General features: G+C 48.6%; 1 protein-coding gene across 1 annotated transcript in view; it reads left to right on the top strand.

Moving 5' to 3' along the window:
* Positions 1-23,081, top strand: part of ATP8B1 (ATPase phospholipid transporting 8B1) — a 958,513-nt gene that overhangs the window by 457,928 nt on the left and 477,504 nt on the right. Inside the window, exon 18 of the mRNA XM_069627043.1 lies at positions 8,773-8,937. Within this exon, the coding sequence (XP_069483144.1) occupies positions 8,773-8,937 (165 nt within the window). The remainder of the gene's footprint in view (positions 1-8,772; positions 8,938-23,081) is intronic.

Here is a 23,081-nt window from a genome sequence, read left to right as displayed (position 1 = left end):
ATGCCTCGTTCAGCATGGCCAGTAACGAAGGAAGGACCGCTTGTCTGTATGTTTTATAAAACTCGCTGAGGAGCCAATCCATGGTTGGGGCTTTACACATGAGTAGATGCATCATCACTGCCTCTAGTTCCTCCAGCGTGATGGGGGCTTCTAGGTTCTCTCCATCTTCTGCGCTTAGTTTGAGCAATCCTACGTCTTCCAGAACCCATTGTGTTTCCCTCTCCATGTCCTCCCCAACATCTGCGTAGAGGTGTTTATAAAATACGAGGAATCTCTCGTTCACCATTTCTTGGGTATTCCAAACCTGTCCCGCCTCTCCCACTATGTCTCTAATTGCAGGCCTTGGTTCCTCGTTTTTATATAGCCATGCTAGCAGCCTCCCTGGTTTGTCCCCTCCAGCATGTTGCCGTTCGACATACTTCTTGTAGTTCAGGTTGCTGAGCCTTTCCCATAGCTGCCCGCCCGCCAATTGCAGCTGGCTCGCCCCTTCTGCCTGTTCCTGCGAGATCCCCTCTTTTTCCATTATTATTTCCAACCTCTTTTCAATATCCTTCAGCTCCCGCTCTATATCCCTCTGAAGCCCCTTAGATTTGGAAATGGCCACCACCCCCCCCCCAATACCACCTTGAAGGCCTCCCACAGGGTCCCCTCCGATTCCACGCTCCCCATGTTATGTTCAAAGTAACTTATCTCTTCCCGTAGGTCCTCTCGGAATGTGGCGTCTCTCAGAGCCTCGGCTCTGAGTCTTCATGTTGGAATTCTGGCTCTTGGGGGCTGATGCCTCCACTCCAGAACCATAGGGGAATGGTCTGACAGTATCCTGGCTTTGTATTCTGAGCCCACCACCTCCCTAGCTATACTGGGGGTGGTGAACATATAATCCAGCCTCGTATACAAATTATGTGGGGCTGCGTAGTGGGAATAGTGTCTTGCTGTCGGGTGTTGCTGCCTCCATATATCTTCGAGCCCAAAGTGTCTCAGTAGGGCCCGTAGTGCTCTCGCTGCGGGTGTAGGTTTATCGAACTTCAGTTCCGATCTATCTAATTTAGGGTCTAGTGTACAGTTAAAGTCCCCCCGCCCCCCATATGATCGTCTCGCTTGCGAGGGGGCTGATCTTTCTATATAGTGTTTTATAGTAAGTCACAGTATCTTGATTGGGGGCATATATATTTATGATGCTTATTTCCCTATTCTCCGAGAGCCCCCGGAGCGCCACCATCCTCCCATCTGGCTCCACCACATCTGAAGAGGCATGTGATCACCCCTCTGGCATATGCGGAGTATGTGGCACCGACGGTAGTGCCCTTCCACTTTTTTCTAATTACCTTCTGTTTCTCCTTCGTGAGGTGGGTCTCTTGCAGCAGGGCTATGTCTATTCTTTGCCTCCTCGTACATCATCACTTTATTTCTCTTCAGATGGGTGTTAAGCCCCTGACGTTCCAGGTTATCATTCTAAGATCACCCATCCCCTTTTCGGTCTCTCCTCCCGTCCCTCCCTCCATTATTTCTAGCCCAGGTATGGTCATCTTGGATTGCGCGCGGAGGCGCGTGGGTACATGCCTGTTCCCTACCGCTACCACTTCAAACTCCCCAACTCCCTCCCCTCCCCGCTCCCATACCAACCCCAACTGTTGCCTAGCTCCATCCCTGGATCTCAGGCGATCCCGCCCAGCTACACCGGTAGCAGGCACCCAGCAGGAGGTTACCGCTCTACTGGTAACTGAACTAACCCATCTAAGGGGGTGTTTCCCTTTAGTTTTGTTGAGCTTGGTCGCCATGTCTAGTGCTGTGCCAGGTGAGCGAGCCCCCTGTTCCGGATGTTGCGGTGCATTGCCACTGTCGGGGGCCCAGCCTGGCATGTGTGGGTAGCCCAGTAGTTCGCTCCCAGGGCAGTGGTCTTTTTTTGCTTTTTGCACTCGTTCAACCTAGTACCATCTAGGTCAGTCCCACTGCTTGCAGCATCCGACATGGGTGGTCTCAGGCTATTTTGCATCCCCTACGCCACCTCTTTGCCCTTTAGCTTGTGTCCGCCCCGGCGGTGTTGCAATGTGGGGCAATCCAGTGCAGTGCTCCGTGCGGGCTGTGTGTCTTGTCAGGGCCTCCCCCTTCCTTGTCTGCGGGGGTGGGCGCCGACACGTATGGGCTCTAGGACTGTCTGTCCGATGAACCTTGCCCAGTTGGCCTAGATCGTGTCACCACTGGGCGTCTTTCAGCGCCCAGATTCCTGCTGCTTTTGTGGTCCCATTGGATTGATATGGCCTCCAGGCTACCTGGCCCAGATGGGCCTCCTTTTGCCAGCCTCTGTGTACCTGCAGCCAGCGCTATTGTGCCACTTGTCCTGCTTACATCTGCTTGTCGTGGCAGACCATCGTAGGGGTGGGATGTCCACTTGTGGCATGGAGTGTTGTGGCTCCCTGCACGTGACCGCTCCTCATTTGACACTGGTGATGTTGTGGGGGCATCCGTGCTACATCTGCTGAAAAGGCTAGCCCTCTTCTGCCGCCATTGTTTCTGCCCGCTCTGCGGCGATGCTGTGGGCCGCTCCAAAAACAGTGCGATACGTGCTTCACTACGTGTCCACTCGGCACCTCAGATCCCCCACGCACCTCATGAGGGGCATGCCGGGGACACTCCTCATAAGGGGGGGTACCCCTGGGCTCCATGCAATGTCTCAGACCGGAGCCCAGGGTCCCGTGTTGTACAGTCAGTCCGCAGCTCACCATTGCCTGAGTGCACCGCCAGCACTGCCTTACGCCCCTCCTCCTCACAGCCTTCCGTACGAAGACACTGATCGGCTCCGTATCAAGTCGCTTACATGACAGGAGACGGCAGAAAGCCTATTGAGTGTTCTGTGCCCTGATTCAGGGAACACTTACAACAAGCAACTTGTGCCCCACAATGTTACCGGCCTGCACGTTCCCGGTTAGCTGCTGCTTAGAGGGTCTGACTGCCGGGGGGTGGACGGCATCAGTTGCCTCTACGAGGCACTGCCTGCCGCAAGCACCCCTCCTCCAGGGTCGTTCTGGGCATAAGAGTCCCAGGCGCCGGCTCGCTGCCTGCCGTGCACGCTTCTTTCGTGCGGTGCAATCCCAATGCAGGAGTTTCTCGCTGTCGGGTCAGTGGTTTTTCACTGCGGGGCTCATCTGCAACAGCACCGCTATGCCCCGCTCCCAAAGCCTTTAAGAGGCACGGCGGCCATTTTAGATGGTGCTCCTCGGATCCGCTAAAAGTTTAGTTTCGGGTCATCTTCTTCAATAGCATGCGGTTTTCATTCTTATTGCACGCATTGCGTGCTGCTTGCCTTCCCCCTGCACAATCCTATCTTTTGGGCAAGGATTTTGCAGCAGGGAAGGCAGGTTTCCACAGGATGTATGCCGGATCATCAGGAGCTCCGGAGTTCCTCAGCCTCCTACATGGCCGGCTAGCCACGCCCCCAACCAAGTCTTGGTTACCTCAAATTCTATACCTTTCCTGATGAGGATCCCCACTCCTCCTTTCCTCAGTGGTCCAGATCCCCAGAACTCCATCCCCACATGTTTCCCCAGGATTTGCCGTTCTTCCCCCCCTTAGCGTATTTTGTCTCCTGTAACAGGAGAACATCCATCTTGGCCCTACAGAATTCTCTGGATACCAGTGATCTTAGTTGGTGAGTTGAGCCCTTTTTACATTGAGTGTCCCTACCTTTAGGGAATCCCTTCCCTTTACATCAGTAGTCGGTGCCATTGGATATTCTTGTAGGGAAGTTGCTTACCCTCCGTGACCAGTATTTTATTTGCCCATTAGGTTTCCCACTACATCGAGCGTTTTGGACCATTAAGGGTGTCGCTTCAACCCCATTCCCTTGCCTACTCACACTCCCTTCCTTCACCCAGTTGGAGTCCGATCGAGCCTGGTTGGTAGCACTGATCTTGCATCGAACCACCTGTGGAGGCAGTTACTTCATGCCCCTTGACCTGATGTGATATCTCAATTGAGCCCCCATTGTGTCCCCCCTCCCAAGTTTTCATGTCATGGCCGTACTGTAGTTCCAAAAGTGGCCGCTTATTCAAGTCACAACCACATTCAAGGATATTCAGTTGTTCCCCTCCGGGAGACATTGCCTCTCCGGTACTTTCTCAAGCCTTTCACCCGCTTCCTCCTAGGGCCCTGGATGTGCCATTCCCGGTCTGCCCGTCTCGGTTCTTCTCGATTACCTTATTCTTCCCTGGGTCCAATTAGCTCAGAGATGCATGACTTAATTTCTTTTTCGGATCTCACTGGTATCTTGTTTCCTTAATATTCAAAGGAAAGGGAGAAGGGGTAGTCCCATCTGTATCGAACGCTCTTTTCCTTCAGCCATTTTGTGAGTGGTCCACACATACGACTGAGGGCCAATGTCAATGAGGGTAGGTCTTGGTATATTGTTATTTGAGTGAGTGATTGCCTCGCTGCCTCTGGCCTTGTCCTGGAAGCAATGAAATCGGGCGAGGACCGATCTTGGTCCACCCGGGGGACCCCCAGCTCTGTGGATCAGTTCTGTTTTGGGTGCGTCTATTGCATTGTCCTCAACTAAGAGCTTAATGATGATGTGAAGCGTTTTTCTAAGATCGCTTTCAGTTTCTCCTTCTCGTTCTGGAATCCCGAAAATGCAGGTTGTTTCGTCTTTCCCGGTTTTCCAAGTCGTCCATCTTCAGCTTGAAGTCCTTCTCGTTGCTCCAAATCAGTTATCCTCTGCTCGAGCTGTGCTTCAAGGGAGTCTATGGACCATTGGTTGGTCTCTACTCCGCAAGCCTTTCTTCCATGTTGCCTAGTGTTTGTGTGATCTTGTCCATTTTACCACTTATGTTGGCCCCCATGTTCTTGATTTCACCCAACAGGGCTGCAATGTCCCCTTTCGTGGCTGCCGAGTCATTTTGTGTGGTATCCATCACTGCCATGTCGGAGTTGCCAGACCAAGTAGATGTGGGGATGTATGCAAATGTGGCTAATTTTTGTTTCACACTCATATAACCCTGGGGAGATGCGTTGGCAGTGTGTAGTGATCACAATGAGGGCGAGTTGGTCCAAACGTTTGGTGGAGGTCTTGAGAGGATATCGCTGAGTCTCCCTGAGCACTGAGAGGTGAAGCACTTCACTTTGTCCCTTTCAGAGTCTCATTAGTGTTGCTGTTAATGGGGGTTCCGTTGTGTGTACAAGTGCATCACGACAAGGGAGGTTCAGTAATGTCTCCTCAGTTTGTGGTTTAGTGTCCAGTTTTCCCACACTGCTCTTTCTCTTTCAATCGTATGTATGGTGTGTTGAGTTGATCTCTTTACCACTTTCTCAAAGAGATGTCGGACGGTGGGGTTGCGTTGTTTATACGTATAGGAGGGCGTTTTCAGAATGGTTCCAGGAGTAGACTGCGTTGTTGGGGCTGTTGCCAGATGTACCCCTGTTGTATCCGCACCAGGGTATGTGGTTGACTTCAGTTTGTTGTCCACTTAGGGGAGGGAGAGTGGTGGTGGTGGTGCTTTTGGTCTCTGAGGTCTGCCCCTCTCCCTGTTCAGTCTGTAGGATTGCACCGGATGGGGGTCGCTGTGCATGCTTCTACTGTAAGGGGGTATGTAGCTTGTTGATCTATAGTGGTTGGGTTTTGCCAGGGTCAGATGGAGTTCCAGGGGGTAGTGCTGTCAGGGCTCACGGGTTTTCTCTCCCTTTGTGCTGTTGGGAGTGAGGGCAGCCGTTATGTAATGCAATGTCGTTTGCTTCTGCAAATATCTTGTGGGGCGCAATCCTTGTTCCAAAATATTGTGCTGTGGACTCCTTACTTGCCCCCTATTCCGCTCCCTGCCCACTTGTGTGGCGTTGCATGGTTAGTCAAGGCTTATGATATCTTGTGCGGCCGCAAAATGTCTAGGGTTTCCTTTGCATGTGCAGTGCTCCAGTAGATGGTGCAGGAGCGTTTGAGCCCTTCAGGGTCGTTTCGTATGGTGCTCAATGGAGCTGCGGGAGTTTGGGGGCGAGGAGGTCTGTGTCAGCCCACAGCCTGATGATGTTGAGCTGGGAGTCTCCCAGTCTCCCAGGAAGAGTAGCAGAAGGGGAAATGTAATACTTTTCGTTATGTGCGTGATCCTATCTGCACGTTGTGGAACAGGTTCAACGTTTCGTGGCCGGGAAGTTTTCTCGTCTCCAAACCAAGTTAATTTAGTAATACAATCCGGAGAGGAAGCCAGGGGGAAAGATCCAGGTCTGCTGCATTCAGAGTGGGACGAGGACCCTCGATTGTACGTGCGACTATGTACTGTTCTCCAGCGTCAGCCTGTACTGTCTTTAGTCCCAGCTACGTGTTGGAGGTGCGCTGAGGGCGAAGCACGCATGCTGTCACGCGTGCCGGTTCCACACGCAGCGGTTTGCAGGCAGCTACATCAGAGCGGGTGCGTACAATATCGCTCACGCAACAGGCACCCCCGTGTTTTCCGCTCTGATAGGTACGCCCAATCCCAACTTCAAACCGGCGCTCCGCGGTCAGGGAAAACACAATAAGTTGGTGCCCAGGGCAGTGACGGCGAGACTCAACGGCTCGTACGCAGACGTTTGTTAGTCCGCGAGATGCAAGGGAAAGCCCCGGACATCTCCCCAGATCGTCGTCTCGCCGTCGATTTACTCCTTTAAAAGGACCCGTGCCTGGGAGCAACAGCAGTCCCAACGAGTCCGACTCCACTGTCCCTGCAGACCACTCTCTAGTCTAGGCGCTGCTTCAGACGCACCTCCAGGGGCCAGCTCCTCCGCAATCTCTCCCCGTCAACTCCAGGCGCGGGCAGGGGAGGTTCTCCTCTTCGTGTTACACCTGCTATTCTTTTCCGATTTCGATCGGGCTTTCGCAAATCTGAGGGGGAGTCACCTTCCCCTGCAACAAAATCGAATTTTCAAGGTGGGGGGCGGGGGGGGGGGCACAAGCGGGGGCTCAGTCCACCTGTGGGGCCACGGGTAACGGGGCTCACGCAGAAGAGCTCACCCGTGCGCTCCCTGGTGGCCAGTCGATGTGCTACTTTTTTAAAGATCTTTTGATGACAATACAAGTGCGAATGGAAATGGTGGAAAGCAAAGGACTCGCATTATAAAAAATAATTCTAGTAACGCTAGACCTTTTATACTAAATGTTTAAACGGGGGAGCAGCAATTGCAGCCTCCTGCTGCCACTGAATGTGCGAGTTGACTTAGACAGATGTTGGGATACACTTGTGTTGTCCGTTCGAGTCATGTTTCTAATACTTTCTGGGCTAAATCGGCGAACTGTTTTCCCCACAGAGCAAAACTGTCAGTTTCAACCATTTTTAGGCAACACTTTGAAAATCAGTTTTGCTTTGTATGTGAATGTGTCAACCTCCGTAAGCCTCAAGCAGCAATACTCCATGATGAAGTCAAAAACATTTTGAGGGTGACTATGCGTATTCGCCCCCGGGGAAGGGCACTCGGCCAATCCGGTGGCTGGAACACACTTGTTTCCACCCACTGTTTTCAGCCACCCCAAGCCAATCCCTGGGTGGCAGCATCTTTTTTTCTTTATGTGGGGCGGAAACGGGGAACCTTTCCCTGCTGCCTCACCCCCCAAATAAAAAATAAAACCTTCCCCACCCTCCCCACTTACCTGCTGGACTGGAGCGGGGTGCCTCCTGCCACCATAGAAATTGATAGTGGACTTAGTCCCTTTTCCTTTGGCAGTGGTCATCTTGTGGGTTTTTTGTTTTTTGTCTCGGGTGATTGGCATTGTGCAATAAGCACAGCCAATCTCCTGATGGGGGGGGGGGGGGGGGGAGAAACTATTTGCACCTGTGGCAAACCTTGGGGTGCGAATAGCAATTACTCCCCAGCAGGGCGGCATACAGGCATGTGACGGTTCGCCGCCCTCGCTTCTCTCGGGCCTATCTAGGCTCAGGCTGGTGTGCTGTTACCATCCATGTGATTGATATAATCATGTTTCAGATGCTGACACTGTGCCAATGGTCTCTGTTTCAGGGCATCACAAAAGACCTATAACTGATCTGTAGTAGCATATCACTGAACCATCTGTGGAAGTCACTCTGACAACTTGGTTAGGCGAGAGCTCTTCTGGCAAATTCCGCTGTAGAGTAACGGCACTTGTCTGAAGGGCTGGAGTGCTTACCTAGGTGATATGATATGAAGGAGTCTGTTCCCCATGGAGGAAAGAACACATGTCCCAGAGCATCATGCCATGAGACTGGTCCTGGCTTCTGTCCATTTAAGGCCAGTGTCCCGATTCTAACATCATCATGGCCATGCTTTACCTAAAAAAAAAAAGTGGTCGTGAGGGGTTTCTGAATCTGTGCAGGGAAGCAGGGTATGACTGGTGGCTAGGTGAAGAAAACTTTCCTGGTAACATTTGAAGACTCCTTCAAGGTGTCCCTTGAAGAGCTGGGCCCGACAGAACAGCGGCAATGAAACAAAATGATGATCCCTTCAAAGAGCTTGGAGGATGCATTTGATACTCTGATTAATATGTGCAGATTGCAGGCATACATACTACACTGATGGGCAAGTCACAGCCCTGATTACATATGCACATCAGGAAAAAAGCTTAACCTGGTAAACGTTCGAGGGATGACATTAAAATGAAGTGTTCTTCTAACCAAATGGAACAAACCTTCAAGTGTAGCATTCATGCATGGGCAATAACTTCTGCTTTTCTGCACCAGTAGAAAATATTGATATAACCCCCCCCCCCCTTGTCTTAAAATGCACATTTATGATTTCTTCAATTTGTTGAACATCTGATGAAGTCATTTTTACCCCTAGGTGTTTGCAAACGACACATTGAGGACGTTATGCCTTTCCTACAAAGACATCAGCCAGAAGGAATTTGATAAATGGAATGCGAAGTATATGGCCGCTTCAGTGCTAACAAATGACCGAGATGCAGCGTTGGATAAAGTGTATGAAGACATTGAAACTGATCTCATTGTAAGTCTTTGCTATTCAAGATATGTTGTATTGTGCAGCAACAGAGCTGTCCAACATTTAGCTTAGAAACACAACTGCATCATGAGAGTTGTGGTAATGTTAGAGAAAATCTAAAATCATTTAGGTTAGCATTCAAGATCCATTTCCACTGAGCTCTGAATTTATTGTAATTCTAAGGTAGGGGACACTTGTGTAGCCAAAGATAACATCACCGAACTATTGTTTTGTATAGTGCACAATTGTATACAGCTTTTCCAGGTGAAAAAATACAAGACTAACACAGGATCTACTTTTTAGCATCTTAGACTGCATTATGTGTATGTTCCAACATCGTGTAGTTCTAGTCAACTAAGCCATTATAACCATGTGATGAGGAAAGAGGTTGCTTTTGTTTAGGGTATTGGTCATGCCGAGGAGTGCGTGTGATGTGGTCCTCATCACTTAAGAAAAATGAAACGCTAAACGTGCAATTTCAACATGCCTGGGGACAGGTTCACTATTAAAGATATTTCATCTGTCCCATTTCCAGTTAGTCACACAAGCACCTGGCAGCAAGAGAAATCTAAGGTGCAAGTAACGAGGGCTATGGTTCAGCTTTGAGATGCGTAATGTCCTGAAGGGTGCAGTTCACTATTGGGAAGCCTTTCGTCCCTGCCACTTATTTCTATATTGATGCCATAGTAGTACAGAAGGGCACCTGAGAAGACCTACAAAAGATAGGCATGTGCTGGAAGACACACCACCACATTGTAAATTATGGGAGAGAAGCAGCCAACTTACCAAGACATTAGGCATCCTTTCAAGAGCGGGAAAGATATTGACCCCAGTGTCCGCGTGAGAACATTGTGAAAGATTGCTTCAGATGTAATGGCCACTACATGAAGGATGTGGTCATGATTTCCCTAGAGACACTGTAATCAGGTTCACTCCCACCTCAGAGTATAGTTACCGTCTCTAGGATGTGGGCCGTCTAGTGGTCTACTGGGAAAACCCTTCCTATTGGACACCTGCTGTCTGGTACGGTTGAGTCTCTTGAGACTAGAATCCTCACCCTCGCTTAAGCATAATCCGATTTTGCCTCATGTTAAGAATTAAAGGATATTGGTCTGATGGGGTTTAATTGTATTGTATTCGTTATTTATATAGCGCTCTTTACCCATTTGTATGGCCGCAATCCGCTTTGTGGTTGGAACACCCTCAGTTGACCGCAGTCTATGTGTGGGAGGTTCTAAGAGTTGGATAAAGAGATGCGTGTGCATTTTCACTGGCTTAGGATGTAGGTGACTAGCTAGGCTCCAGTAAGCCGCCAGAGATCAGGCACAATGGTGGGCGCTGTTGGTGGTTTAGGATAGAGTGCTATTGCTGAAGATTCTATGTGGGCCCAGCTATACCGACATTTTATTTTCGTTGGTCGTCGCTATATGCTAGTGGCTGAGGTATTTCGGGGGTTTCAGTGTGGACAGCTATGTGCGCTGCTAGACTGGAATGGCATAGCCATAGCTGCATTCTATGGTGCATGGATGGATGGCTGTGCCTGCAGCCTGTGTCCACAGATGTGGTGTAAGGTTTCTGATGTTTGGTAATCTGCTTAGGTTTATGTGCATATGGTCCGACATCCAGTGGTAACCGCAGAGTATTGCATCTTGTCTTTTCGGGGACCGAAAGTCCCTCAAATTGTGTTTTTCCGCCCAGATAACTGGTCGCCCCATTGCAGAGCTCTTCATAAGAGACATTGTTTATCCTTGTTTACCAACTTTGTCGGTTTATTTCCCTAAAGTCACTTTGGCGGTGCTTCAAGATACTACGACAGACTGCAGGAACTTTTGTTGGCGGTGGACCTCGACGCCTAAGATCCGGCGGCAGAGTCCTCCATGTGGCCGGGCCCTCTGGCTGGCCTACACAGTAGGGAGAGTGGGGTCGGGTGGTCATATCTTTCGCAATGTCTCTCCTCTTCCCCTCTAGGTCTGGTAATCTTTTTTTATTATCTTTCGCTATGGAAAGGACACCATTTAGGTTTTGCCCGTCTTGCCTGGTCAGATACCCGTGGAATGACAAGCACGATAAGTGTAATAATTGTCTACCCCTTGACCACGACGGTGCGCGGCTTGTAGACTCCTTTGACCCGAAATTCTTAAGGAGCGCCGCGTTAAGCGGTGGGCCGCCTACGGCATGTCATGGGCTGGATCTTCTTCCCCCGCTACTGCACCCACTGAAAGGGACGTGGGCACCAGTGATGACCAAGCATCCGTCACAGATGCCATTGACCTTACGACGGACCCTCCTAGGTCCGCAACGCCCGTCCCAGACCCTTCCAGGCCTGACGTAAGTCAAGCTACAGGGACAACACCCAGCGACAGGGGTGTACATAAAACCCTCACTAAACACACAACCCCTCCACCAATTTTGACAGGTTCATCGAAACGGGTGAAAGCGCCAACAGGACCGCCGAAAATTGTGACTGTTTCCTCTGATCTTGCAGATCAAGAGTCTTCCCCGCATCCGCAGCAGTGTATTGCGACTGAGCCCTCAAATTAAGGGCACTACTTCAAAATCACATTTGGTCCGCGAAGCGCGCTCATCCGATGCTCCGACGCCCCCAAGGCCCCAGTAGCACAAAAATCTACTGTTAGGCCTTCTAGTCAATCGATAGGTGAAAAACCTACCTCTAGGCCTCCTCCTACCTCGGGCCCTCCTTCTACCGCTAGGCCTACGGCACGCCCCGATTCACTGGACATCGCCGAAAGTATCGCGGGGATCACTTGGGCAGTGGGGTTGATGCCCAAGACGTCTAAACACGAGCGTCCCGTGGACTTGCCTGAAGACGCGCCACAGCACCCCGATGCTCGCGAAGTCGGGAGCCTTTATCTAGCGCTATTTCTAATAAATATTGCCGCCAAAGGCAAGAAAATGAAGATTTTCCATCTTTTTACACCTTCTGGTTCATCTAAACGGACCAGGAAAAAATGTGAAGGTTGCATGGACTGCCTGGAAAGGATTGTCGCTCTCAGAGCACCCTACACCCAAGAGACCTCGTGAGGATCCTCTTTCTATATCAACCTTAAGATTTCCTGGAAATGTAGAATCTTCTCAGCACCATTTTATTTCTAACCATGTGAGGATGAAATTCAAATGGACACATACCAAGGTATCTATGATGAGGAAGAAAATACCTTCCTACAAGACTATACTCCAGATTACCAGGCGGATGCCACGGACAACTGGGAGGACACTCATCAAGTTGATACGGAGCCATGGGCGCACTCTACTCACAATCGGGACACAGATGTCCTATGTCATGGACTCCCCTCGTTCCAGCCAGGCCCGCCAAGCGTCACCAATAGACTATCAGATGGCCTTTAATACAATGTTAAGGAAGGCAGCCGTTCACTTTCAGATCGCCACCAAAGAAGCAGTACCTGAACAAGTTTTCGTGGAAGACCCGCTTAAAGAAAAAAAACCTCCATCCAAGCCATCCCTCTCCTTAATTCCATTAAAAGGAGACTGGCTCCTTCTCTTGTCACACCAGACCAGGGCAGTCAATCCAAGGGTGGAGAAATTATTTCAGCCATCTCCTACAGACCCTCAATATATTAAAGGCCACGCCAGTCCCGATTCCCTAGTGGTCACCGCCACCCGGAAACCAGCAGGAGTACCCCTTGCTACGGGAGAAGCACCTCCCGATAAGGAGTCTAAAAGGTTATCTCCCTGGAGTAAACGCTTTCCCACGGCAGCTGCCTTTACCACACGCATAGCAAACACCACTTTGCCAGTTATGATGATGCGCAATGGAACTTTATACAAGAAGGTCTCACGGAGGTCCCTGAACCCGCAAGATCCAAATTACTCACCATCGTGGCTGAGGGCAGGCAAGTCAATCAAAATGTTTTAAAGAACACTCGGGATACTGCAGAGCCGGCAGGAAGATCCATGGTGCAGGGCACTCTGCTTAAACAGCACGCTTGGCTCTGAAACTCGGGCTTTAAGCCAGAAACCCAAGCTGCTCTTATAAACAAGCCTATCAAAGAATCAAATCTCTTTGGTAAAGCAGTCGACAATGCCTTGGAGACTGCCAAAAAAGAGCATGAGACTCTTAAGTCCCTGCAATAGATCACACAAGTACCCTCCCCCCAGAGGGGGAAGCGGTTCCCGCTGGTCCTTTCATGGCCAATCTCGTTCCACCCAAAACATCTACACACGGGGGGGGGAAAACTGGAACTCAAACCCAAGCGTCCAGCACCCCCGCCAACTATCCGCCTAGGGGTCAGCGACGTGGGAAAGGCAGAGGCCCCAACTCCAGGGGTACTGCAGCCTCCGGTCAGAAATGACCTACGCATCTAGATCCCCCTCCCATGTCATCCCGGTCGGGGGGCGCTTAACATCTTTCCTTTCGGCATGGGAGGGGGTTACTTCAGACCAGTGGGTTCTAAAGACGGTTGCCCACGGTTACTGCGTGGAATTCGCCCGATCTCCACAGTTCAGACCGCCCAAGACAAGACGCCTGACGCCAGATCTGAGAATCCTGAAGCAAGGGGTGGAAGCACTTCTGGAAAAGGACGCCATATAAGCAGTCCCTATTCTTCACATAAACAAGGGTATTTATTCAGTGTACTTCCTTGTACCCAAAAAGGACCTCACCATGCGCCCTGTACTAGATTTGTGCCCAGCAAATGCAGGAAGTCATTCCACTGCTGAAACAGGGGGATTACATGACAACATTGGACATGAAAGATGCATACTTTCATATTTCAATGTTGCCGGGGCACAGAAAATACTTAAGGTTCATGATAGAGGACAAGCACTATCAGTTCAAAGTACTCCCCTTCGGCATTGCCTCGGTGCAAGGGTGTTTACGAAGGTCCTGGCAGTGGCAGCAGCACTCCTGCGCAGACTATCTGTCCCGGTCTACCCATACCTTGACGACTGGCTCATAACAGGGGACTCTTACGAGACATGCCTAAGAAATACACAGGAGACAATAGACCTCTTCAGTCTAGGATTCTCCATCAACAAGAAGAAATCCAGCTTGGACCCCAGTCAAGCCAAACAATTCCTAGGTGCTCTGATTCAGACAAAGGAGTGTCTAGTCTTCCCCTCCAACAAGAGGGTTCAGAACATGCCTTCTCAGATCCCTCAATATGTAGCCAGTCGGGAAGTGACGGTACGCAAGGCAATGCGCTTGCTAGGTATGATGGCGTCAGCATTTATTTAGTTCCCCACGCGCGGCTACGCATGCGTCCCATGCAAGAGTGGCTCAACAGCCAGTGGTGTCAGGCCAGTGGACAATGGGAAGATCTGGTAGTTGTCTCGCCAGCCCTCGTTCTCTCTCTGCAGTGGTGGTCGAGGGAAAACCTCTTGAAAGTCAAGACCTTCCACCCCTGCAGTGGAAGCCACTCTCACGACAGACGCATCTCTCACGGTGTGGGGGGCTCACCTACTTCAGCAGACAGCGCATGGAGTGTGGTCCCCACAAGTAGCATCCAACCATATAAATCTGTTAGAGCTATTAGCAGTATTCAAGGCACTAAAGGCCTTTCAGACTTGACTACAAGAGAAGACAGTTCTGGCCTTGACAGACAGCACCACAGCCATGTACTACCTAAACAAACAAGGGGGCGCACACTCTCCAGGGCTATCCAAGCTGTCCCAAAACATTTGGATGTTGGCTCTCAAACACAAGATGTTCCTGTTGTCCCAACACGTTCCAGGGGAACTCCATCTTCTGGCGGACATGCTCAGCTTAGATTTCCTGCTGCCCTTAGAATACGAATGGCGTCTACACAAAGGCACCATCTTCAACGTCTTCGCAGAATGGGGATTGCCAGAGATGGATCTGCTCGCTACTCAGGAGAACGCTCAATGCCAAGACTACGCCTCCAGGTATCCCCAGAACCGTTCCATGGTCAGGGAAATTTGTCTACATTTTTCCCCCCCCAACTCCCCTTCTCAACAAGATAGTGCACAAGATGCACCAGGAACCGGTTACCATGATACTGTGGGCCTGTCAACCATGGTTCGCTCAGCTAGAAATGACGCCTTCCTCTCCCCCCCCCCCCCCTGTGAAACTACCCTGCCCGTACAACATGGATGGGGGTAGTCCGTACACCCATGCCCACAAACTCTGAACTTAGCAGCCTGGCTCCTGAGGTCATAGAGTTTGGACACCTTCAGCTCCCTCAGAGAGGCATGGACATACTCGGGGAAGCTAGGAAACCTAACACACGCTATTGCTATTCCAGTAAATGGAAACGCTTTGTCATCTGGTGTAATACCAAGGGCGTCAATCCCATTGATTGCTCACCCATGCACATTGTACAGTACCTAACCCATTTGTTAGACTCAGGACTGGTTTTCAATTCCGTAAAGGTTAATCTAGCTGCTCTCTCAGCCTACACTACATCACAACAGAAAGTGTGGTGGTGGAAAATACCAGTAAAGGCTTTTAAGGAAGGGGTTAAAAGAATCCATCCCCCATTGCTCACCGAGCTCCTGGATGGGATCTAAATGTGGTTTTAACCAAACTCGTGGGATCTCCCTTTGAGCCAATACATAAAGCAAGTCTAAAAGACCTTACTTACCAAATGGCCTTCCTAACGTCTATCACTTCTATTAGACGGGTTAGCAAACTACAGGCCCTTTCTGTCCTAGACCCTTTTGTTACAGTCCACAGGGATACGGTGGTCCTGCACACTCATCCCAGATTTGCGCCTAAATTCTTCTCGAAGTTCCATGTGAACCAATCGATCGAACTACCCACTTTCTTTGAGAATCCCACTAGCATAGCCGAACGAAACCTACACACTCTAGATGTGCGCAGGGCAGTCATGTTTTACCTGGAAAGAACAAAACCACTGAGGAAGACAAACCAGTTTTTCGTTTCAGTGGCAGCTGGTAGAGAAGGGGATCCCATCTCTAAATCAGCTATCTCAAGGCGGATTGTCAAATGCATCACTCTGTTATACTCTTGCTAAGAGAGCACTGCCCTTCTAGCCTAGAGCGCAATCTACTCGGGGCACAGGGGCTTTCATAGCAGTCATTGCAAATGTTCCCCTCGAGTCCATTTGCAAAGTGGCAACCTGGAGTTCTGTACACACCTTTACAAAACATTATTGCCTAGACACTCATTCTAGATCTGATTCTCAGGTGGGACAAGCAGTATTAAGACATCTTTTCTCTACTGCTCCTTCTCATAACCCACCTCCAACTCCGGGTACTGCTCGCTAGTCTATGCACAGCATGCGATTCTAAGCAGATTAACAAACATCTGAAGACATGCATTATTCACCGTAATAGCACTTCTGATGGTTGTATCTGCTTGGAGTCACATGCGCCCTCCCTGCCTCCCCGCTCGGGGTGGAAGGAACATGGACATCTTACTACTTTCTCTTTTCCTGTACTCGTACACAATAGCCTGGGGCTCCCTCATGGCAGGAAAAAATACAATACAATGGGAGGGACCTCGGCACGTGAGGGATTTTGGGTACACTACATTACACGTCACGATGGGGATGGACAATAATAGAGAACAAGACTTTATAGCGCCATTCAGACACGGTTATGGCCTCTGAGGGTTAAATGCTGTTTTTTTTTTCTCACTAAAGCATGAGTTGTAGTTTAGTGATGAAGAGTTTTACAAAAGTCCACCTGTGGTAGGACGTTAGAAGACTTACTCTTAGGAATACAGGGCTCCAACTCTTAGGTTTGGTCTGACCCACCCAAAAGATCTGGTAGCGATGGTCGAGCAGCTAGGCTTCGTCTAGAAGGGAGAAGGGCTGTAGGTGAGTACAAAGAACTTTGAGCACACCAAGAAACACACACTATAGTTATATACAAATATGGTTATTTATTATGTAAACTAAGGCAATGTTAAAATGACTATGCATTTCAGGGAAGTAGAAACACTTCACACATATAGCTATACATAGTAGATATTTGCAGTAGCAATACTCAATAGTTGAAATTTTAGAAGAATAACAGGTAAGTAGTTAGAGTAGCTTCAAGTTATTTATAAAATCCTAGCATCAACCAACATTAAATGGAAAGAGCAATACCGGTGGTAAAATAACTTTGTGTAGGCCTTTACTTTACAAGTCTAACCCTATTTGGGGAATGAGTGTCTCAAAAGTCAGAGGAGGGCGGCAGAACAAAGGAAGGCCGACTTTGTCAAAGTTATAAGTTCACAGAAGAGGCTTTTTCGTAGCAGGTAGGTAATGGAATTGGATTCAGGGGGACTAGGTAGGCCACCTGAAGGATTCCAAAACTTAGGACTATATGTGATGTGATTAAAATGGGGTGTATAAAACTGATTTCTTATCACAGTTCAATTAATGCAGAACATTTCTTGTTGGACCCACAATGGGACACATACTGTACGTGTCTTCAAGCCCGCATAGTTGAGTGGAGACACTGGGCCTCATTACACGGTAGGCGGTAAGGGTTTACCGGTACCGGTAAATCCTTACCGCCTTACTACGAGGTCCCTTTGCGGGTTGGGGAATTTAACGGCTGCTTTTTGCAGGCGTTAAAAACCAACCCGCAAAGGGACCCAGGGAGCTAATTACGGTACCGCAATTTGCGGTACCGTAATTAGCGCCTTCCCCATTCCCATTATGCCCTATGGGGCAAAAATGGGAATGGGGAAGGGCAATGGTGGAAGGGGGAATTACCGCCCTGCCAACCTTGGAATGGGGCGGTAATCCCCCTTTCCACCAAGGCGGTGCCTGTATTTTACCGGCATGAACCATGGCGCTAATAGCGCCATGGTTCTCCGCCTACCGTGTAATGAGGCCCACTGTTGGGTAGAATTTTCATTTTAGTGCTAAATGCCTCTCCCCTTAGAGACCCCGGGCTCTTTTGCTGGACTTTAGAACTTTTTAATTTTAACCCTGGAGTGATTGGGACCTTTTTCTCACATGTGTTTTGACCTGATTTGGATTATGTGTTTCCTTTGTTTTTGGAGTCTGGCAAACTCCATAGGCATCTACTTTGTTTATGGTGACAAACAGCACCTATAGTGCAGTGTCACAGAGAAATCCCTTAGATTTCTCATAAGGTTTAAATACCTTTTCTTGTGTGAACTACCGTTCCCAAGAATAGTAAAGTGAAATTGACTTTAACTAGTAGCCCCTTATCCTACCTACTCATGTAACATTTTGTATGTTCCCCTCACTACTTTAAATGGCTGGTGGCAGTGGTTTAATGTTCATACCATTGCGCTTTTCTACCGCAGACTGAACCCTTAGCTGCAGTACAGCACCCATGTGTGACCATTTTTGTCAAATTGGCTCAGTCCTTCTTTTATTGCCATTTTCTGTTTGTGACGTCTTCCTTGGGTTTTACTCTTCACGCCAAGCCAGATTTGAGCCCTATGTTCATTTAGCCTTTGGAGGGCTTCGGTACTAAAACCCGCCTCTGGCACCGGTGTATCTGGAAGGGCAGCAAGTGAGGGGTTCTCGAAACTCCCCTGTCCTTTGATTTTAGGAATGCCTGCATGCACCCAGTCCTGATTGGCTGGCACCCCGCTGTTTCAGTGACGGCTAGACTGTGGATGAATGGAAGAAACCTGCTTAAAAGGCGAGGGTATTGGGACTGAAAACAGTCGACCACTGGGAATGACAACCCGATGAAGAAACCACGAACGAAGCTTGCTGCATCCTCCTCGACCTTTGAATTGCCCGGTGAAGCCCTGCTGCTGTGCTGAAACTCTTTTTTTCTGATCGACAAGAGAAGTTCCAGAAGGGACAACTTCTTCGCTTGGGTTAGGGGGAACAACTAACCCAGAGACAAACTCCACTGGACCACCTTCCCCGTCTTGCTGTACTTCTTTGCTGCTGCACTAACCGAGTGCTAGGGGTCGAGAAATCCGTAGTCTAGTGCAACGTCTGCAATCCGGCCAGAAGCTCCAGGAGTCTCCCCACCACCATCCAGAAGCAGGACAACCAGAGCTCAAGTCCCCTCTCCAGAGTGCAGGACTCAAGGAGTGAAGGAAGCCCAACCGGTATCAAGATCTGCAGTGGTGCTGTTTGAGCGGTGAAACCACGAAGTGCAGCTGATCTGAAAAGAGCCCGTACCTGCCGCTGACCTCCGAATTGCTGCCGCAGGAGTCCTCCAGATGTCCTCCCTCTTGTCCCCACGACTGAGGCCCAGGATCTACATCGCTGCAACCAGACAGAAGCCAGCTCGACCACTCTTCTGACCAAAGGTACTGTTCTGACTTGGGGTATTTACCTCTGTTGCTTTGCTCTTCTCAGTTGAGACTTGCAGTAGCTACTTAGTTGGAGTTGATTTCAGCTATACCCTTCACAAGTGTAACGGCTTGTGACCCTATAGTGATTTTTCTTCAACAAACTCTATTTTTGTGCAAGACTTTGTTATCTAAGAAGTGCCTCAGCTCCATAGACTGTGCGCCAATTGACTTTGGCTGTCCTGGCTCCCTGCAGACTCTTCTAGTCATTTTGACTTTGATATTTACTGTCCCTCAGAGGTGATAACTTGGGTTGTAACTATTATTGCTGGGAAAGGTTTTTGTCTAGGCATCATTGGAAGATTTAAAGTGCTCACATGCTCGGAGAACCTGTTAAACCCTTTTCCTCCCCTTAACCTCGCCTTTCTGCAAACCACAGAATCTACAAAGTGTACTAGTGATATATAAATGCCATTACTGTCCTAGTTAGTGAAGTCACTTCAGGGTGTAGGAAGTGTGTAAAAAGCATCTCTTAAGAGTATCTACTAGCTTTTTGTTGATTCTAGAAAGGTATTTTAAAGTATATTTGATTGTTTCATATATTGCCCTTTTTAAAGAATGCTTATTTAAAAACTGATATTAAATAATTATAACCAAAACCTTGAGTGTAAGTGTTACTTGGCTACTTGTATTTGTGGATTTCGTTGCTACAGCTCACATTTACCCCTCTTGAGATGAGCCTGGCTGCTCAGTCACACTACCAACGTGTGTAGTACAGGTCTATACCAAAAGGTGGGTTACCTAATACCAAGAGGACAAGGGTGGTGTAGTCTTCCACAGGATTACTACATCAATTCTTACGTAACAGACGCGCACGGTATGTGTCCCATTGTGGGTCAAACAAGAATTGTTTGGCAGTAATTGAACTGTGAAAAGAAATCTGTTTTATGCACCCCATTTTAATCACTTCACATATGTGTTTTTTATGTCTAGATAACATTTTAAAGAACACAGGAACCCTCTAAGAGGGGATCCAGATGACTCTTCCGTCGTGATGAAGGCTGCTTACAGCAAACTGCTGCAGAGGCCAAATACCTGTGTGTGTGTCATCAAACCATGAACCGGAGTATTGTTCAATATACACTACATCTATCAGAACAATCACTAGTAGATACGTAGCTAACTCAATCAAAGAGGCTTGAGAAATGGGGTGTACTTCGCCCCAGTTTTGACTTACAATCAAATATGCATGTAATATAGGCCCATGGGCATGTGGCGCTTTATAAGAAATACATAATGTATTTTATGTACAACTGTTACTAGGTTTGAGTTTTGCACTGTATGTTATTACCTTTGAAATTATAAATGTGTAGGGTTTATATTCACATGATTGAAAAATAAATTGAATATGAATCAATCGGAAAACATCTAGAAGGGGTGTATAGAATATTCGGAATCGCCCTGTCCGCTTGTGTTACTTAAGAGTATATTGATACCTGGAAGGGACGTGGAATAGCCAGGTCCCCCGCTTTTGACTAATATTGGAGCAAAAAGGAGTCACAAATGTTGGACACCACGCCAGTCTTTTTGTGTTGTTGCCCAAGTCTACAAACAAAAGGAAGGACTAAGGACTGGGGTGTTGAACGGAGAAGGTCGCAATAGTAGTCGACAGACCGGAGCAGAAAGGAAATCAAAGGTAGTAGAAACCTGGCAGAAGTGGTTGTAGGAGAAGTGAAGAGAAGCAGACCCTGTACTCCCCATGGCAGGCGGAGTTCGGGCGGCAGAGTGTTGATGGCGTTTCCCTGAGGATTGAACAGTCATTAATCAGAGGGACAGGCAAACCTTCCCAGAGTGCTGGGAAAGTCCCACGAGCAATGGAAACCCAGCAGTGGGGAAGGCTTTAGCCTCCTCGTACATTATTCACCAAATCTTTCCTGGGTGCTAGGAGCATCCCGCAAGGAAAAGGAGCCCAGCACTGCAGTGGGAAGGCTCCAAAGTTGGCAAGGAAGGAGAGGTAATGCACATACAGCGTTACAGGCAGGCTTTGAAGCCTTGTGTGGAGCGTGGCGGGCATACAAAGGTCAGCAGCACGAGCACCCAGAAGATACACGCTGAAGACACCAGTAAAATTATCCAGGAGGGACATGGAGCTTGAGGAGCCTGTCGGAACACCAGTGAAACCTAAAGGTATGGCAAAGGACGGAGTTGGCTGTGGATTCTAAGGTCTTAATTGAGACACTAACTACCTGAGAAGTGTTATTAAAATAATACCCCCTAAGCCAACCCAGTGAAAATATAAACACATACCCCCAACCCCCCTGAACCATCCCAATAAAAACGACAGAGATACGGATCACCAAAAAGCAAATAGTTGTGCAGGCAAGACAAAACTGGGTGGTGGCAAAACCACAGTAAAATGTTAAAACACATACCAGGAATTTTAAATCCACAAAAAACGAAATGACCAGGGAAGGGGATTATCCCCTGGCAAATGAGGAAAAGACCAGGCAAGGGAATGCCCCACTGGTTTATGTGGAGATGTCAAGGTAAGGGGAGTGCCCCCTGGCAAGTAACATTAATTTTCATCAAAGGGGGTTTGTATTAAGTGTGAGGGCCAGATTACATTGTTTTGACACAGGACTGTGGACATTGTTATTGCTTTTCCATTCTGCCAAAGACTGAATTGAGATTTTGGTTAATGGTTGAGACTGCTCCCATTTAGAAAATGTGGAAGCAAAAATCTTGTGTCCGCTTTTATCTGTCTCTGGATTCAAACACACCCTAGACCACCATGGACAATAACTGGAAAACAAAATCCCCACATGAGACTTACCGTTTGGTTCACTTGGAAAGCATTTCCCGAAACTGCCACCCCCACCTCAGCAGCCACAAACTGCAGCATTAACCCTCCTTAGCCACCACTGATATTCTGCTGCGTACCCACGCAGAGAAAGTGGGCAGTGTTATTGCCACTATTTAAAACTTCTGCTTCTTAGCACATGTCCTGGGTTGGGGAAGACAAGGCCAGATTGTCCTGGAAGAGAGGCAAGGAAGGGGGTATATGTTTCCACAAGAACCAAGAAGTATGTGTTACTCGGTTGAAATCCGACGAGGAGGTGAACGAGGACCAAGAGACCAGCAGGAAGAAGCAGTGGAGTGTGGAGGTGACTTCTGGAGGTAGTGCTGTACTGGCTTGTGTTTGTAAGTAGTACTGCAGTATGAGGGAGGGTGTGGATGTTAATGTGTCATCTGTTTTTAGAAGTTAGTGGAAGAGTGAATGTGAAGTGAATGATACTGAGCCAAAGGAGGTTGTCCGAGTAGTGGTGTGGGGCAGGCACTGGTGGTGTGGAGGAGGGAGCAGTATGAAATAGTAAGAGCAGAGAGGGGTGGTAACATCAACACTTGGAGGCGATATTCAGAAGGAGTGAGACATTTTAGGGACAGAAGAGGTGGAGAGAGGCAGATGGAGTTGAGGAAGGACAGGACAAGGAAAGGAGTGAGCAATGTAGGCAGAATCTAACACTGTCTGGACGCACAAATCCCGTATCCCTATTGAAAACCAACAACCGTGTACAGTAGGGATAGTTAAGGGAGTTTAGCTAATATAAAACTGAATTAGCCAGGGATCAATCCTCTGTTATATACCAATATGGTGGTTCGCAAATGCTGGGTTGGGGAGGAGGTGCCAAAAAAGATGAGATGAAGCCCTAAGGCCCAAACAGAAATCCATGAACAGCCTCTGAGTTGGAATCATTAGTTTGCTATCATGAATAACATGCACTTAAAACGTGTAGCTGTATTTGCTTAAACGTTTTGGTTATTTTATGTGAATTAAGTGTTTTATTTAATTTTGGTAAGGAAATTGAGTGATGCTCAATCTGATTTATTTAGTCTTCGCTATGTTTTTAGTAAAGGTACCCATCATTTGTACACATGTATGTTACAAACCGATTTACGTGTGTAT

Source organism: Ambystoma mexicanum, chromosome 6p (assembly GCF_040938575.1).
Source record: "Ambystoma mexicanum isolate Mex_15411 chromosome 6p, UKY_AmexF1_1, whole genome shotgun sequence".
Classification (NCBI taxonomy): domain Eukaryota; kingdom Metazoa; phylum Chordata; class Amphibia; order Caudata; family Ambystomatidae; genus Ambystoma; species Ambystoma mexicanum.
This window is presented reverse-complemented; position numbering and strand designations above follow the sequence as displayed.